Below are 18,499 nucleotides of genomic sequence, written 5' to 3' on the forward strand. Positions count from 1 at the left end.
GCGCGCCCGGGATCCAAACCTGGGCCGCCAGCAGCGGAGCGCACCCACTTAACTGCTAAGCCACGGGGCCAGCCTGAGAATGGCTTTGTATTCCCAGCCTGAGCCCCCTGCATTGGTCAGCTTGGGCTGCCATAACAGAGTTACAGACTGGTGCTTAAACAATACAAATGTACTGTCTCACAGTTCTGGAGGCTGGAACTCTGAAATCAAGGTGCACGCAGGGCTTGTTTATCCTGAGGCCTCTCTCCTTGGCGTGTAGACGGCCGTCTTCTCCCTGTGTCCTCACGTGGTCGTCCCTCCGTGCGTGGCTGTGTCCTAATCTCCTCTTCCTATAAGGACACCAATCATATGGGATTAGGGCCCATCCAGATGACTTCATTTTACCTTAATTACCTCTTTAAAGACCTGTTTCCAAATATAGTCACATTCTGAGGTGCTGGGGGTTAGTTCTTCAACATATGAATTGTTGGGGGGACAGCTCAGCCCGTAACACCCCGATAGTTCAAAAAATGGAAGGAACAGCGATCCATAGCCTGGGTTCAGAGGTGAGGAGGGATGAAATCCCGGGAACTGGGCGGCTAGCCCCTTTGGCTGCCATTAAGGAAGTCTCTGGACAGGTTCTGTCAGGCCTTTTGGCCACGCTGTGGACACTGGCTGCTTGTCCTCCCAGCTGCCCCGTGACTGGAGCAGAGTTGGTGCCACGTGAGTCTCTGCCAGCCTCTTGGCCCATCCACGACAGAGTGCCAGAAACTGGAAACGTCTCCTGGTCCAGATCAAGCCTGACTATTGCCCCTTCTCCTTCTAGGTCGGACTACGATGACTGGAGACCGTCTCTGGCCAGCTTGCTTCAACCCATTCCATTCCCCAAAGAGTAAGTGCCACACATGTCTCTGGAACCCTCGACCTGTGAGGAGAACCTCAGTTGTCCACCAAGGCTTTAGCTCGGGGGCCAGTCATGTCCCGGGACACACCGAGTCACCCTGGGAACACTGCAGATGACTGAGGGAGATGGAGTTGTTGGTTCTTAGGTGTGGGAACCCCAGGGAGGCACTGCCCTCTGAAAAGTGGGAAAATCACCTCACTGCATTGTTGGAAGGATTCACTGAGCTAAGAATGCAAACGGAGCCCCCACCGCACCCCACCCCACCCCAGCCCGTGCCTTCACTCAGGAGTTGGCAGTTTTTATTATGCGTCAGATGGGAGGATTAGTACTGCTTCCCTCTCCTGTCTCCTCCTCCTCTCCCGGGGGCCACCGTACAAATCAGAAGATAATGCACGTGGAATTGCTCTCTATGCTGCACAGCAATATGCTGAAATCTCTCTTATGACGCCCATTATGCCATTACGATATTAGCTCCTGCTCCACAGTGAATTGGGCCAGATATGGACCCTCCCTCTCTTTCTTGCCAGCTCTTATCCCAGTATTGAATTTATCACAGGGAAATAGGGAGAAACTGGTGAATAATGGCCTGAGGAGAAGGCTTCGTCTAAATAAGCAGGCTCTAAAATGCCTCCAGGTCGCTGTTTTGATAGATGTGAAGGAGCTGGGCCTCTGGAGGCAGCGGGGGTCTCTCTCAGGAGCCCATTAACGAGCCTGTGTTTATGAAATGCAGCTCTCCGAGGGGGACATTACAGTCAGTAATTGCCCCATTTGCTGGCCTGGCGGGTCCCTGGGGCCCCCAGGACTCGAGACTGGAGAAATCCGACTCCGGAGAGCCACTGCGTCTCCGAAGAGCAGTGGCATCATTGGCTGCAGCCGCTGTCCCCGCAGCCCCGGGGACACACTTGACAGTGGACCCATGACGCAATGCGCTTGGAGAATGGTCCCTCATTGCCACTCTGATGTACGGTGGTAATTAGCACAGCCACACCTTAATTGTGGAACAATTAAAAAACACACCTGGGTCCCTGGTGCCCACACGCGGGCACACGCTCACACGCACCCCAGTTAGTGCCACTCCTGTTTACAGGTGAGGGGCCTGGGGGCGGTTTGGGGACTGGGGGGCTCAGTCTGTTCACATTACTGTGATCTGTCGCCTCATCAAAGGAGGCCTCTGTCTTGCGGTTTCGAGTAGGGACAAAATGTCAGTGTTCCATTGTCAGCTTCCTCTTCATTCTCCGAATCAGACATAAGCCTAGCGGTCCCCGAGGAGGATCTTGGGATCATGATGCTGTTTCGAAGGCGCCCTGCTAACCTCCCTCTCCCTTTGCTTTTGTTACAGAGCGCTCGCACACGAGAAGTTCACCAAGTAAGTATCTGGGCAGCGCCCTCGTTCCCTTCTTCCAGTACGAGCGTCCTCTGTGCTGAGGTCAGCCCCCAGCGGCCAGCCCTCCTTCCGCCGGTCTCTGTCACGTGCATTCTAGGAGGCAACGATGGCGCCTCGCCTCTTGGAAGTTCTGCTGTGACACGTGTCCAAGCCCGTCCAGGCCTTTCCTGATCCCGCCAGCTCCCCCGCCCCGTGCTGGCCCCTCCTCAGCCCCCACCCCCACCCCGTCCTGGTCCACCCCAGCCAGGACCCCAGGAATGACTCTGCTCCCGCCCCTCTCTTTCAGGGAACTGAAGTACGTGATTCAGAGGTTCGCTGAAGACCCACGACAAGAGGTGAGGCCTGCCTTGCTCCCTTGCAGGCACGCTGTCGGGGCTGCAGCAGGACGCGTGCAGGCCTCTTGAGCCTTCTGCGGCCCTGTCAGGGCCTCCTTGTCACCCACGGGTGTTCGGAACAGTTTACAAAGGCTTCTTGCCTTGTGCATAAGCGCAGCCCCCACCCTGAGTGTCTGAGCCGCCCGTGATGTCAGCGTTTTACTGTAAACCTGGGCTAACCAGAGGTGGTTTCCCCCCAGCTGGCGGTTTCTCCTCGGATCACAGGCCTTGATTTTGGAGGCGGCTGGCACGGGGGCTCCCAGCCAGATCCAAGGCAGTGTTTGGATCTCTCTGGTCCTGCTGGTCTGTGAATCAGCAGGCAGGGAAGGAATCTGAGTTGGGATCTGAGCCGGGGCTTCATTTCCCGGGCATGGTGGCCAGGGGCCTCGCTGAGGGGCCACTCTGTCCCTCAGAAAGCTGGGCTTCCAGGAGAGGGCAGCCTTCCACCCGGAGTCTGTGCATAGGAGCAAGGACTCAGAGCATTCTCCTCCCACTGCATCAATATGATGCAACAACCAGCCCTAATCAGGCGCTCGCCCTGTGTCAGGCACGTTCCGTCCTCACAACGCTTTGAGTCGGTTCTATCATTATCCCCATTTTACATCAGAACTCCCCTCATCTTAGAGATGAGAAAACTGAAGTTGAGTTACATCCCCAAGGTCACACAAGTGGTACATGGCTGAGGCAGGATTTGAACCCAGGGAGTCTGGCTCCCTAGCCTGTGAGTAACCAGCTCTGCAGCATTCACTGGGCCAGGAGGGACTGCAGAGACGAGCAGGAGCTCACAGCCCCCTTCTCCGTGTGCATAGATTCCAGGAAGTGAGGGCATCTGGCTCCCAGGTGGGAACTGACCCAGACACATGCAGCCCCAGTGGAGCAGGAGGATGAGGATGGCCAGAGGAGGGAGCAGGTCATTCTCGATGGAGCCAGAATACGTTCTCTTCAGGCCACACTGTAAAACCTAGTCTAGAAGGATCTAGTTCTAAAACACCCTGATTCTAAACCCTGATTCCAAAAGCGATCCTCAGATGCGATGGGAAAAAGCAGAAATGGTAGATAGGGAGCTTTTAAACGGTCAGGTACCAGTGATGGTCTCCATTGTTCTTAAACCTAAGCTGTCCCTGCCGTGCTGAAGACAGATTCTCAGAATTCCCCTGGAAAGTGAGCCTTTATTTCAAACACAAACTTTGAAGTTGAAGAATAAAAGTGGTACCAGCTGCTCCCCAGCGCGGAGATTCAGAGCCAAGTGCTGGGAGGGAGGTTTCTGAGCCCGGGGAACATCCGAGCCCGGGGCACATCCGTGAGGCAGGGGGCTGGGAGGGGAGATGCTGGGAGGGGAGCCCTCTTAGAGGAGCCCCACCTGCCGGCGCCTGCCTCTGATTTTCTCTCCTTTGCTCTTCTTCTCTCTCCCCTCCCACCTTCTCCCTCCTGAATGGAGCCAAAGTTTTATAAATTTTTTGCTGTATTTGTTGAATAGAGTTTCATACTCTTGATTCTGTTTTTCTTTGAAGTAGATAAGTTAACATTTGATATTCTTCCAACTCAGAGGGAAAATCCCAGCCCCACCGCCTCTGTTTTCTGTTTCCTTGTGTGTGGGTCGTGATCAATTGAGTATCTGTGAGTAAGTGACTCTTGGCAGCAAATTGTCCTCTCCTGAAGGAAATGGTGAGGCCGTTCTCTCCGCTGTCTTCTGAGGACGGAGGAGGATAAGAAACAAAGGCCTGTGTTTCTCCCTTCCTCCCTCCCTCCCTCCCTCTTCCTCCTTCTCTGCAGTCACAGCAGAGGCCAGGGGGGATGTGGAATTCCTCCCAAACACAGACACGCACACGTGTTTGCACACACACCCACACACGCCCACCCACACACTGACACTCAGGGCCTGGGAAGGAAGTTGAGCGCCACAGGAGAGCTGTGCTTTGGGCGCTGAAACTGCCCCCCGCCCTGGACAGAGCCTCAGGCAGAGGCTTAGAGACTCAGAGGTGCAGAGGAGACCTAGAGCAGGGGGCAGGGTCCCAGAAAGAGAAAGCTTAGCGAACAGAGACCCAGCAAAGGGGACAGACACCTGGAGAGGGGACAGTGCCCGTGAGGGTGAAGACAGGAAGCTCAAGGAGGGAGGAAAGCAGACACTTGGAGGGTGAGGGTCCGCAGCAGAGGGAGCAGAAACCCAGAGAGAGCAGGGCGGAGGTTCAGAGAGAAAGGGGGGCAGAGAACAAGAGAGGGGTTAGAGATGCAGGGAGAGAAGGGAGAAAAAAGAAATGCCACCCGCCCCCAAAAAAAGGCATAGGAGAAAAGGGGGCTGGCTGTGTGTGAGCCGTTTCCTGGAGCCCCCCAACCCCCGACTGGGCCACAGGGTGCTTTTATTCAGGGCAACCAACCGAGCTGGCCCAGCCCTCACCCGCGGAGCTGGTGGCTGATGGCTGGAGCTCCTGGTTTATGGAGACCACGGCTTTTCCCAAAAGGCCTTCCATGGAATTTAGTAGAAGGCTGGGAGTCGCCGGGCTAGACAAGGTGAAACAGGTGTCTTTACTGCAGGACGTGTCCGGCCTTGAACAGTTGCAGATGTAGATACGGGGCGCCGTCCCCCCAGGTCTGCGAGGGTCTGACCGTTGTGCTTGTCTGCGGCAGGTCCACTCGTGCCTGCTGAGCGTGCGGGCCGGCAAGGACGGCTGGTTCCAGCTCTACAGCCCTGGAGGCGTGGCCTGCGATGACGACGGGGAGCTGTTCGCCAGCATGGTGCGTGGGGTGGGCCCCAGCGGGGCCGCGGGCCTCAGCATGGTGTGTGGGACCCCTCAGCGGGGCTGTGGCCCGACACTGGCTTTGCCTTTCCCGACCCAGGGAAGAGCGGCCCGAGCCAGCCGTGGCCAGCCCGGGAATTTCCAGGCTAATGATGCTGATGAAGGTAGCGACGATGATGATGACCACAGGTGTCACTATCTCATTTTTTACCTGAGCAGGTGCTGAGCCAAGGGCTTGAAATTCCTGCTCTCGCTCAGTCTTGCTCTGGGAGGAGGTGACACTATTACCCCATTTTACAGACAAGGCAGCTGAGGACTGAGGCGTTAACTGCCCAAGCTCACACAGTTGACTATAGCAACAGTGTTAAGTCCAAGGGACTGAGTGCTTAACATGCACAGGGATTCTGGAAGGCACTGCAGACCTGCCAGCTCATCTAATCCTTGCAGTGAGAAGCCAAGGTCAGGATGATCATCCCACCATGGAAATGAGGGATCTGAGGTCAAACCAGTACCTGCACCCGTGGTGACTTCTGGTACTTCTTTGTGCCAGGCACACCTCACGTGCACAATCTCTTAATCTTCACGGCAACCCTATCCCTTCACTACACCTGTGCTGAAACAGGCCCAGAGAGGTACAGTGGCTTGCCTGAGGTCACACAGGCCTTGGGCCTCCAGGCCCCTCCCTTGACCCAGACCCGTGCTGTCCAGAGCCAGCCCCTTCTTCCAGCGTCAGAGTGTCCGTCTCCTGAAAGGAGGCACAGACTCCCCTCCCCTGGAGGGGAGATGCTCCCCAGGTGGCCAGCGACCTCAGCTGCCCACTTGCTGCCAACACCAACTCGGTTCTGCCATCAGGAGTGTTCCCAAGCATGAGAGAGCCTGGGCCAGACCTGGTTCAGATCGCAGCTCTGCTCCGCGCTAGCTTCGTGACCTCAGGCCAGTAACTTGCCTCTCTGGGCTTCCGTTTCATCGGCTGTGAAACAGGAAGCATGGAATTGGCTTCTCAGGGTTACCATGGCGATTGCCTGGGATAATGGATGCCAGGCGCCCGGCCAGGGCCTAGCGCGCAGTCAGGAAGTGACGGCTACGGTTGTCCTCATCTCTGGGCAGCCGGTTCAGAGGGTGAGCGGCTCAGACAGCCCCCCGTAGTGAACTTGGCAGCAGGGTTTGTACAGTGACGACAGCTCCAGGCGCCGCCTCTAGAACTATTCTTGAAAGGGGCTTGTTTTTAGGTGCTTTTCCTATGTACGCACCCTCCACTCCTCGCCTGCTGCCTGCCGAGTCCCTTTTGAGTGCCCTGTGTGTTCTGGAAGTGCTGGCCCTGCCTGCCTGCGCCCCCTCTCTTTCATCCTCACGGAGGCTCCTCTGATGTCATGGCTTCGCCATGACAACGCCTGGTGGCCCCCCACCCCTTGCTGTGGGGACTGAGTGTGAGGGAACTCAAGGAGCTGACAGCTTCCCAGCCTGAGAGATTGCATTTATGTGCCCGAGTTGTTAATGATGGAGCAGAAAAAAACATACACGGGGACGGAGCAGGCAGCCCCTGGGATGGCAATACATCGTTTCCATGGAGACACATGGCACGGAAAAGGTCCCCTTGAGTAGGCTGCCGTTTCCCACCACGGGAGGGCATTTGCTATTGCATGGAGTCGGGGGAGAACAAACGAGGTGTAGAGGCCCCCAGTCCTGCCCTTGGGCCCGACCTCCAGATAGGTGAGAAAGAAATGTGGTTTTCTTAATGGGTGCCCACACGTAACCCGAGATGGAGCAGAATTTGCCAATTCTTGGATTTCTGGGGCAGACGATCACTCAAAATGCCTCCGGAGTTCACAGAGGGCTTGGGAAGGGGAGGCAGGACTCCACAATGTTCCCTGTCCCAAGTGTGAGGCTGGGCCTGTGCACCCCCGAGCAAAGGCTGCCCAGAAATGTCCACCAGGTTCAACAGGGCTGAGAATCCAGGGGCGAATGTCAGCAGAGTCCTGAGGGGAGCAAGGGACAGGGCTTTGTGTGGGGGGATAAATGTACATAACATAAATTTTACCATCTTAACCGTTTTTAAGTGCACAGTTCTGGGGGCCAGCCAGGTGGCATAGCGGTTAAGTGCACGTGCTCTGCTTCGGCGGCCCGGGGTTCGCAGGTTCAGATCCCGAGCACACACCAACGTACCGCTTGTCAAGCCATGCTGTGGCGGCGTCCCATATAAGGTGGAGGAAGATGGGCACGGATGTTAGCCCAGGGCCACTCTTCCCCAGCAAAAAGGATTGGCAATGGATTTTAGCTCAGGGCTGATCTTCCTCACAAAAAAAAGAGTACACAGTTCTGTGGCATTACGTACATTCACGTTGTGCAGCCGTGGCCACCATCCATCCACAGAACTCTTTCATCTTCCCAAATGGAAACCCCTCCGTATCTATTACCAAACTCCCCACTCCCGCTCCCCCAGCCCCCGGCACCCACCATTCTGCTTTCCGTCTCCGTGAATCTGACTGCTCTAGGTCCCTCCCGTGAGTGGAATTCTACAGGATTTGTCTTTTTTTGACGGGCTCACTTCATTTAGCACAACGTCCTCGAGGTTCGTCCGTGTTGGAGCACATGTCAGGAAGGGGTCTTTTGAATCCCCGGGAGGGTCTGGTGATCATTTCAGATCTGGTGTCCACATAGGGCATGGGGGGGTCTGGTACATGTCTCTGGTTTTGTGATCCTTCCGGCATGCCGGAGCAGGCGCCAAGGGCCACGGTGCCCCGCGGTCGCTGCCCTTCACCTGGTCCGCCTCCCCTTACAGGTGCACATCCTCATGGGCTCCTGTTACAAGACCAAAAAGTTCCTGCTGTCACTGGCGGAAAACAAGCTGGGCCCCTGCATGCTCCTGGCGCTGCGGGGGAACCAGACCATGGTGGAGGTAAGGAGCTGGCTACCCCGGGGCTTCCTTCGTGTCGACAGAGCACCTTCTGAGAGCCCGGAGCTGCCACGGGACCTGGGGACACGGAGGCGGGTGCAGGCCCACCCCCTGAGTTTATGGGGAGCGAGGGCCCCATCAGACAGACGTTTCCCTTGCGGGCTCTGTTGGTCAGCGGGATCAGGGAGGTTTCTGTTCTGCTCGTCTACGCTATGTGACAGACCACCCCAGACGGGGGCTGAAAGCAACAGTCCTCATTTGTTTTGCTCGTGGATCTTGGGGTGCCTGGGCTCAGTGGACCAGTTCTCACTCTGGGTGTCTCGTGGTCGAAGTCAGATCGGGGCTGGCCAGGTCATCTTGAGGTTTCTTCACCGCATGCCCGGCCCTGGTGAGAGGCCCTGGCCGGCAGAGGCTAGAGCATCTGGGGCTGCAGGCCTCTCTGCGCGCAGCCTCGGGGTCGCAGTGCTCCCACTCAGCAAGGAGCACACACTCGGCCCCAGCCCCTGACTTCACCTCTCACCTGCTCTCTGTCTGCCCGCAAAGTCCCCAGAAGCCTGGGGCTCTCAGAGCCACTGTCCAAAGAGAGACCAGGCAACAGCCATGTCGCTTTTCCTAATTTAACCCTAGAAGTCAGGCAGCAGCACTTCTGCTACCTCTGCCCATTGGAAGTGAGTCACCAAGGCCGGCCCACAGTCAGGGGGACGGGAATCAGCCTTCATCTCTCAGCAAGAAGAGTGTCAAAGAATCTACCACCAGAGCTTCTTGTGCGAGTGAGAGTTATGGGGAGATTTGAGGACTGAGGAGGAGTTAGCAAGAAGGCAGGAGCAGAGCATTCTGGGCTGTGGGGACAGCATGTGCCAAGGCCCTGCGGCAGGAAGAGGCTTGGTGGGAGAGCAGGGAGGAGGCCAGGGTGGCTAGAACTTAGTGAGTCGAGGGGGCGATGCAGCTGGATGTGCACGAAGAGCCTGCTGGGTCCCTGAGGGGCCTGCTGAGGAGCTTGAAGTTGGCGGTGCTGACTGCCCTGTGCAGGGGACGTGGGGGGACCGGAAGCAGGCGAGTGGTGGTGTGAGGGCCTGGGCCGGTGGGCTCTCCTTGGCGAGTGAGAGGTCATGGGAGAGGGGGTCTCAGAGGCAGGGCCGGCAGCATGTGGCTCCGGGCAGGAGGGGCTGGGAAGGCAGGTGCACGCCGCTGCCAGAGGCCCTCCGGGAGGCAGCACTGCAGGTGTCCCAGGGGCTGCAGTCCAGTCCCGTGCGCGCGTCTCGAGCACTGGCTGTGTGCGAGGCACCAGGGGAAGCACTAGGGGTAGAAAGACGTCGTGTCTTCGGGCTCTACCCACCCTCGCGGGCCTGGCGGGCCTCCTTTCGATGTGCATTTACCAGGAGCCCACTGTGCGCCCGGCCGGGTGCACACTGACACACCCATCGCACGAATGGGCAGCGGAGGGAGGTGATGTGTCTGATGTCACACAGCCAGAAACGTGGAGGGGAGAGCAGGTTGCTGATTTTCCAAATGAGACCCCTGGGGCGCCCGGGGTGTGTGAGCTGATCTACACACCCCCTTCCTGGGGGAGCGGGGCTGTTGGACGGGCCGTCTGGCCCTCCACGCCTTCAAGGGGCAGCCCCACCCGGAGTCACGGCCGGCAGTAACGCACCCCGGCTCCCGGGCAGATCCTGTGCCTGATGCTGGAATACAACATCATCGACAACAACGACACCCAGCTGCAGATCATCTCGACCCTGGAGAGCACGGGCGTGGGGAAGCGCATGTACGAGCAGCTGTGCGACCGGCAGCGGGAGCTGAAGGAGCTGGTGAGTCCACGCCCAGCCCCGGGCTCCGTGCCAGGCCGCTGAAAGAGTGACTGCGGTGCAGTGGGCAGAGCCCAGGCACCGTTACTTGCACCTGCGTGGGCCTCTAGCTCATTGAATCCTCCTCCAGACCAAAGAGGTCGGGGTTAGCACCTGCCACTTTCCAGGTGATCAAGGAGACACAGAGGTCAAGTCAGTGGCCCGAAGTCTCACAGCTTAAACAGCGCCCGGCCAGGACTGCGTCTTCTCTCCCCCCAGAGCTGTCTGTGCCCACCCCCCCTGCCCACATCCCCACCTCCCATCTCAGTGCCTGGGGGCTTGACCGCCAGAGGCCTGCACCTGCACCTCTTAGCCACAGGGCCTCTCTGTCCACCTGCACGCACAGCAGGATGGAAGTGGCGGGAATTCACGCCCCCCGTCTCCTGGAGCAGCCCTCAACCAATGACTAATGGGAGAGGGTGTAGAAACACTCCAGCCCCTCACCCCTGGAGAGGTGAGATGTGACTCCACTGTTTCCCAGAGGCCACCACTGTTCCCAGAGGCCCCCAGTGGTGGCTGGACTGAACACGCCCCTCCTTCCATCAGGGGCCTTTGTGGTCTCGCTTCCCCCTTCCGCTGCCCTGAGTCTTGTGATACCTCTCAAATAAACCACCTGCGCTGAAACCTTGTCTGGGGGTCTGCCCCTGAGACCAAAACTACCGCATTGCTTTCTACCACCAAGAAATAAAAATGGTGCCAGGAGTGGTGTTCATAGAGGTGGGGGTGCAGGGAGGAAGCTCAGGGAAAAGAATGGGCCCTAATCAGCCTGGTTTCTGTTGCAGCAAAGGAAAGGCGGACCCACCAGGCTCACACTGCCCTCCAAGTCCACAGTGAGTTGTTTGCATTCTCCTGCAGGGCCGGGTGAGGGGAAGAAGGTGGGTTGATCCTCCCTGCTGGGGAACAGCAGACCATGTCTGTTGGAGGTGATGGGGGGAGGCGAACAAGGACCCTGTAGTACTTGACGGGACGGCTTTTCCAGGAAGGAACCAGGTTGCAGGAAACCAAACATGAAAAATATTATTGTTGATATTAATATGTTACCAGTTATTAATAAGGATGGTAATAATAGCTAATATCCATTGAGCATTGTGCTATTAGTTCCTTTTGTCCTACTGCCCCACTATCCTTAGCACATGGCTTCCAACTCATGGTCCAAAAAAGGCTGCTCAAGCTCCAGCCATCTTGTCTCCATTCCAGCCAGCAGGAAGGAGGAAGAGGCAAAGACAAAAATGCCCCTCCATTTAAGGACCTTCATGGAAGTTCTGCTTGACACATCTACTTTTATCCCATTGTCCAGATTTAGCACATGCCCACACCTAGCTGGGAAATTAGCCTTAATTCAGGGCAGCCAGGTGGCAGCTAAAACTCAAGGATTCTATCACTAAGATGGAAGGGAGAATGGATATTACATTCAAGGATCTCACAGTCTAGTGCTCAGGTATTCCACAGGCCGTAGAACTGAGGGGCCTCAGTGTTCATATGTGGGAAATGGGCACAAGCTCCTGCCCGGGAGATACACACACGCCTGTGGGAGGGACATGGCCTTGGAACGCTCCAGTGGGTGACTCAGGGTGTGAGTCACGGCACTGAAGGCTTTCTCCTCTGCCAATGGCTGCCACCCACAGGGACATGGAGGCAGCCCCTCCCTCCCTGACACCCACCTTGGCCCAACTCACGGGGCCATGGCATCACCTCAGCTCCTGGGGATTTGCCACCCCCAGCGACAGCTCTCTGTGGGGCAAGGGAAAGGTGATGGGGAGAGGGAGTGGGAAGGCTCAGGGTCTCGGGAAACCCCCAGCAGCCCCTGGCCTCCCCCAGACCCCACCCGTCCGTCTGTTTGCAGGACGCAGACTTGGCTCGTCTGCTGAGCTCTGGCTCCTTCGGAAACCTGGAGAACCTCAGTCTGGCCTTCACCAACGTAACCAGTGCCTGTGCCGAGCACCTCATCAAACTGCCTTCTCTCAAGCAGCTGAACCTGTGGTCCACTCAGGTCCAGACTGCCTGCCCTCCTCCCCGCCGCTGCCCCCTGCACCCCTGCCTCATATCCACCCTGTACCCTCCTCCATGGCTGGCCTTTGTGCCCAGAGCCCGTGGGCCTGGTCACTTGACTCCACACCCGTCCCCAGCTCAGCGCCCAGTTCCCCCAGGCCAGAGGAGGTTTAGGGCCTCACAAAGCCCAGTGGCCCATTTCACAGCTGGAGCTGCCGAGGCCCAGGGCAGGGACGCGCCCGGCTGACTCAGGCACCGAGACGCAGAGCTGAGACGCAGGGTCTCACACATCTGCCTGGGGAGCGGGCGGGCGGCTTGTGGGTCTCTTGGTTGTCATAACGACCGCAGTACCCCGGTGCTTGCTGCCCGTGCTTGGTGTCCATCGAGCTGTCAAGTGCTCTGAGGGGGTCAGTGCGTGTGGTCTCTGCTCCACACCTGTGAAGTGTAGGCCCCGCCGTCGCCCTCATGTTACAGCAGAGAAACGTGGGCGTTCCCAGCAGTCTGCCTTCCGGGCTCCCCCTCCCCGTCCCACTGTCCCACCCAGGGGACAGGCCCTTCAGCTCGCCCTCGCAGCCGGGAGTCACTGCGTTCAGAGCCCTCCTTGACAGACGGCAGAACCGACTCCGGGGAGGGCCCTGGGCTGGCCCCCACCCCACCGGCAGACGCCGGATTCCAGCCCAGTCAGGAGAGGCCTTTGAGTCTTTGGAGAGAAGCTAGAGCAGCCCGGACCCTGAGGCGTCGGGGGCCGTGGGCCTCAGAGCCGGGCTCTGTCCCCGTCCCCTTCCTCCACCGCTGCCCCAGCCTCGGGTCATTTCTCGGGGGGCCTGGGGGAGGCCAGAGCCGGTCTCTGGGGCTGAGCCGTCCTGTGCCCGCAGTTTGGAGACGCCGGCCTGCGGCTCCTGTCGGAACACCTCACCATGCTCCAGGTGCTGAACCTGTGCGAGACGCCCGTCACCGACGCCGGCCTGCTCGCCCTCAGCTGTGAGTATCCAGGGGCCGCCGGGGCGCAGGAGGGCCGCCTCACGCACTCACTCACTCAGCAGACTTTGCCTGAGCACCGACTTGGCACCGTGTACTGCACTATGCTGCGGTGTAGTCATCTATTCATTGAACAAGTTCGTTGAGCACCTGTGTGCCAGGCCCCGTTCTAGGTGTCAGAAACGAACCAGGAGGAAGTCTCCCCGCCCTCATGGGCTCATAGTCCAGGGGACAAGGAAGAAGATGAGTAAGGCCCCGCCCATACCTCCTGGCACCATCAGCCCTGAGAGACCAAGTTCAGGGAAGTGCTCCGGGGCGTTGCTGCCATGCTCCCCGACCAGCAGCCGCAGCCGGCACGGGGAACTCATTAGAAATGCAGGTGCAGGGCCGGCCCCGTGGCTTAGCGGTTAAGTGCGCGCGCTCTGCTACTGGCGGCCCGGGTTCGGATCCCAGGCGCGCACTGATGCACCGCTTGTCCGGCCATGCTGAGGCCTCGTCCCACATACAGCAACTAGAAGGACGTGCAACTATGGCGTACAACTATCTACTGGGGCTTTGGGGGAGAAAAAAAAAGGAGGAGGATTGGCAATAGATGTTAGCTCAGAGCCGGTCTTCCTCAGCAAAAAGAGGAGGATTAGCACGGATGTTAGCTCAGGGCTGATCTTCCTCACAAAAAAAAAAAAGAAAAAGAAATGCAGGTGCTCAGGCCCTGCTGCAGACCCGCTGACTCAGAAAGTGCATTTTAACAAGACGCTTGGGGAGTCGAAGCACGTTCAAGTTTGAGAAGCACAGCCCTGATAGAAGGAGCCACGGAATACTCCAGGAGCCTTGAAATGCCGATTCCTGGACTCCAACCTTGATCTACTGAACTGGAATTTTAGGTGGTGTTGAGCCTGGGAATCTGCATTTCCTGCTTTTAGACCCATTGGTTTAGACAACAGGCCCGCTTCCTCCACTGGGAGGAATCAAGGAAGGCTCCCCAGGAGGGTGACTGGGCTGAGTGTGCAAGACAAGTAGGAGTTAGCCAGGGGAAGACATGCTGGGCAGTGGCCATGACCCCTGCCAGGTCATCGGCAGATTCTGGATGGCTTGGGAGGGGGTGGGGGCAGGTGACAGGGTTAAGGAGGGCAGAGGGTGAGGTTTGGAGCCACTTCTCTGCAAATGTGCTCCTTGGCCACTGTCAGTAGAGTCACACAGCGGGATGGGGGCCCTGGATAACCATGCAGATTCCTGAGCCCTGCTCCAGCCCCTCGCCCAGCATCTTCAGGAGTGGGCCAGGACATCACGTCTTTAACAGGCTCCCCTGTGACTCTTGACACAAACCAAAGTTTGAGGCCTGCTTTCGGGAATCCAGGGCCTGAGTCAGCTCCTACCAGGAGAGCTTCCAGGGTGCCCTTGGGGGAAGGGCCAGGCCTGGCCTATTGGGGCTGGTCTGGGGTGTGGCTCTCAAGCTCTGGGGACCTTTGGGGTACAGGCAGTGGAGAGACACAACAGAGGGACCAAAAGGGAGGGAGGCTCAGAGGGCAGGGAGAGAATGTAGGCCCAATTTAGACCAGCACATACCTGAAATAGACTTCCTGTTCCTAGTGGACCCCTGGCTGTGCCTCTGAAATTCCACCTCCCCCACCCCTCTCCTGTTTAAACAGGGGCCTTGGCGACTACAGTCAGTGCCCCAGCTTGACCGTCCCATCCCTACAGCTGCCCCTTGTGGGGTTTCACTGACCTAATGACTGTCTGTCTGTCCGTTCTTGTACAGCCATGAAGAGTCTCTGCAGTTTAAACATGAACAGCACCAAGCTCTCGGCTGACACCTACGAAGATCTGAAGGTAATTCATTCTTTCCTTCCTCCCTTCCTCCCTCCCTCCCTCCCTCCTCCCTGCAGCCAACATCTAGATACTGACGCTTCGCCCTCGTGGAGCTTATTCTCCAGCAGGAAAGGCTGTTGTCCCAGCAGATGAGCTAAGGAATAAAATAGTGGCAGGTAGAAAGGAGTGATCAAGAGGAAGCCAGCAGAGAATAGGTAGATTGGAAACAGGGAAGGCCTGTCTGGCATGGGATGATTGGGGCGGTCCCTTTGAAGTAGAAGCTTCATAAGCTGAGACCCAAAAGATAAGCAGCCAAAGATGCAACAGGCGAGAGGAAGAGCAAGTGCAATGGTCCTGAGGCAGAAAGAGTTGGCACAAACTGACTTTGTAGCAAATATAACTGGAAGGTGAGAGAGAGAATTGACTGGGGCCAGACTGAAGAAGCCCTCCTAGGTCATGGAAGGACTCTGAATTTCATCCAAGTTCAGTAGAAAGAAAGCTGTCAGAGGCTCTAAGCAAGGTGGTGAGTTATGCTTTTAAAAGTTTGTTCTGGCTGTTATGTGGAAAATAAATTTTTTTTTTTAAGTTTTTTGTTTTTTTGAGGAAGATTGGCCCTGAGCTAACATCTGTTGCCAATCTTCCTCTTTTTCTTTTTTCTCCCCAAAGCCCTGGTACATAGTTGTATATCGTAGTTGTAGGTCCTTCTAGTTCTTCTGTGTGGGACGCCGTCTCAGCATGGCTTGATGAGTGGTGAGTAGGTGCATGCCCGGGATCCAAACTGGCGAACCCTGGGCCGCCAAAGTGGAGTGCGTGAGCTTAACTGCTATGCTGCTGGGCCGGCCCTCAGAAAACAAATTTTTTGAGGGGAAGTTCAAGCAAGAGTAGAAGCAGGGAGAACATTCACAGGGCTGGTGGAGTCACCCAGGTCAGAGACTGAACCGGCAGCCCCGGCTAGGGTAGCAGGATAAAACTGGGAAAAGAGAAGATCTGAGTGGTGGAAGGCGGGGCACATTTTGTTTGTAAAAAAAAGCATGTCTTGAGGGGTGGTGGGGCTGGGCCTTCAGCAGCCTCCTGCCACCCTGTCATCCTGGACCCGCACCAGCTGCCTCAGAAGGACTGGGTGGGGCCACAGAGAGCCAGATGGTGCCCACGCACTGGCACCTGGGCACCCTGGAAGCCCCTTGAGGGAATCCTGCAGCAGCCTTGGCCAGGGCCCACCTGCAGCAGGGTCTCCCCTCTCAGCTCCTGCCTCCAGCTCAGCCAGAGCTGCAGCCCGGGCTTGCTCACTGGCCAAGCCTCCAGATGCTTTTGGAGCACCTACTGTGTGCCTGGCCTGTGCTGGGCACGGGGACGCCGAGGTGCGGCTGGCTCCCCCTGGCCCTAGAGGAAGCTCAAACAAACAGGCACAGCTAACCCAGGCAGCCAGGGCTCGGGGGCCAGCGGGAAGGGGACGGCCAGCTCGGTTCACTGGGGCAGAAGAGCCTCCACGAAAGGGGGTCTGGAGGTGAGTTTGCCAGGCAGGTTGAAGAGAGAGCTGTGCAAAGGGTGCCAAGAAGCAGAGGGAGAGGGGAGGGGGCGCAGGAAGGAGCAGGCTGGAGCCGGCCGTGGGCCCCCCCCCCCCAGGGGTTCAGACCTCGGCTTATCAGCCTCACGTGGGGGTGGTCAGAAATGCAGACTCAGGGCTCCCAGACCTGCTGAATCCGAATGGGCGTCTTAACCCCACCCCCAAGGATTCCTGTGCATACGAGAGCTGAGGAAGCAGAGATCCTCACGCTCCCGAGACCAAGCAGGAAAGGGGGTGTGGTAAGCCGCTGTGAAGAAAAGTCACTCTGAGTCCACGTGTTATTTTCACACATTCGGGAAACTCATGGTGGTGCCAGCTTGATGATAGTGGCCAGTGATGCCCAGACTCTGTTGCGGGCACTTGGAGCAAACTGGAGACTGCCTGCCTTGGGGGAGGCGGCCTCCACTCTGCATCAGGCAGGTAAGGCCACAGAGTTCACTGCCCAGTCCAGCCGGATCTTTCTTTTTTTCATGAGAACCTGGAAATTTAGATTCTTCTGTTGCAGTCTCCTAATTTTGAAAGGTTGGCTTAAATATTTTTTGACAATGCTGCACTGGTGACTGCAGGCCCCGTTTGTAACCTCCACCTGGGCAATGGGGAGCCATTGAGGATTGTTGAACACAGGAGAGGAGCAATGAGGGATTGTGTGTGTGTGCATGTATGTGCATATGTGTGCACATGCGCACGTGTGTATGTGTGTGTGCACCTGCCAGTGCATAGGAAAGTTGGGAAGAGAGGAATAAGGGCAGGGGACCAGCAAGGAGCTTCGTACAGTGAAGGCTTGTTAAGGAAAAGCCCACTATTTATAAAAGGAGGAAGCGAGGCAGCACGTCTGGGCGGAGGGATGGAGAGCGGGAAGCAGCTCCGAGGAGTAGCAGGTGGAGTCGCGTAGCCTAGCGACGGATCCGCCATGGGGGAATCCTGAGTGGGAAGAATCTGCCGACCCCCAGGTACCTGCAGCTGATGGTGATCCCACTTCATTCACCTGCCTGATTTTTGCTAGTGATGAGAATGTCAGCCACAGTAGAAGTGAGAGGAGTTCCCATCTGCAGACACACAACTTTGTGCTGGGCAGGGGCTCTGGGCTTGCCATGCGTTTGGTATTTAATCCCTCACACCGTCCTGGGAGCCGGGGACTGGACTCAGATTCCCTCCACAGATAAGGAAACTGAGGGTCCCAGAGGCTGGGGGGTCTGCCTGGTGTCACACAGCCAGCAAGTGGCAGAGCTGGGGCTCACACCCCGGGCTTCCCACCCACAAAGCCAGTGATGCGAAGCCCCTCTGAGGTGGGGGCATGGAATCCCCAGCAGCCGCTGCCTGCTTTCTCTAGCTGTCACCTGCTTTCTTTGGGGCCCGGCACATCCCACCCAAGGTTCTCCCTGAGGTCACCCAGCTCTGAGCTCCGAGACCCCCAGCAACAAGGTGGGGAGTGGAGCTAGGCACTGCCAGGTTCTGGTAGGGACCAGATCCTTCTTGCTCCCCTGCAGGCCAAGCTTCCCAATCTCAAGGAGGTGGACGTCCGCTACACGGAAGCCTGGTGAAGCTCCCGGCTCGGCAGGAGGAGTTTGCAACCGCAACACACAACTCTTGACTAATAGCCGTAGAGCGGCCAGTCCTGGGGCCCACCCCCAGCATCCTGGCTGTGAGATAGATGGGGGAGTCTTTCTGGGGGCAGAGGGCGGAGGGGGGAGGGGGTGGGGAGGGGGGTCCGTAAACACGCCCAGCCCCCGCCTAATTCTTTTAGCTTCATAATTGGAAACCTTGACCTGATCTAAAACGGACTTTGTAGCAACCAGAGGAGCATCAGCGGGTCGGGGTGGGGGTGGGGGTGGGGGGCTCGGGGAGCGGGGGGGACCCTTCGTGGATTTTCTTTGCCTTTGTGTTTAATGCCGTGTGGGGAAAGTCAACTCCAATGCCACCATCACGAGACCCCGATGGGCCTCGAGGGCCGACGAGGATGCTTTCTTCCTCGGACGCTCCGGCTTAGAACTGGCCCCCGCCATTGGGACAAGAAGACCCAGTCAGTCATCGCACCCGTCCTGTGTCCTC

General features: G+C 57.6%; 1 protein-coding gene across 1 annotated transcript in view; it reads left to right on the forward strand.

Annotated features, from left to right (window-relative positions):
- CMIP (c-Maf inducing protein) overlaps positions 1-18,133 on the forward strand; it is a 241,356-nt gene extending 223,223 nt beyond the window's left edge. Inside the window, exons 11-21 of the mRNA XM_058528354.1 lie at positions 806-871; positions 2,223-2,249; positions 2,554-2,602; positions 5,267-5,374; positions 8,156-8,272; positions 9,937-10,077; positions 10,896-10,943; positions 11,957-12,103; positions 12,978-13,083; positions 14,837-14,907; positions 17,938-18,133. Coding sequence (XP_058384337.1) covers positions 806-871; positions 2,223-2,249; positions 2,554-2,602; positions 5,267-5,374; positions 8,156-8,272; positions 9,937-10,077; positions 10,896-10,943; positions 11,957-12,103; positions 12,978-13,083; positions 14,837-14,907; positions 17,938-17,991 — 934 coding nt within the window. The 3' untranslated portion in view covers positions 17,992-18,133. The remainder of the gene's footprint in view (positions 1-805; positions 872-2,222; positions 2,250-2,553; positions 2,603-5,266; positions 5,375-8,155; positions 8,273-9,936; positions 10,078-10,895; positions 10,944-11,956; positions 12,104-12,977; positions 13,084-14,836; positions 14,908-17,937) is intronic.
- Positions 18,134-18,499: the final 366 nt, after the last annotated feature.

Source organism: Diceros bicornis, chromosome 32 (genome assembly GCF_020826845.1).
Source record: "Diceros bicornis minor isolate mBicDic1 chromosome 32, mDicBic1.mat.cur, whole genome shotgun sequence".
Taxonomy (NCBI): domain Eukaryota; kingdom Metazoa; phylum Chordata; class Mammalia; order Perissodactyla; family Rhinocerotidae; genus Diceros; species Diceros bicornis.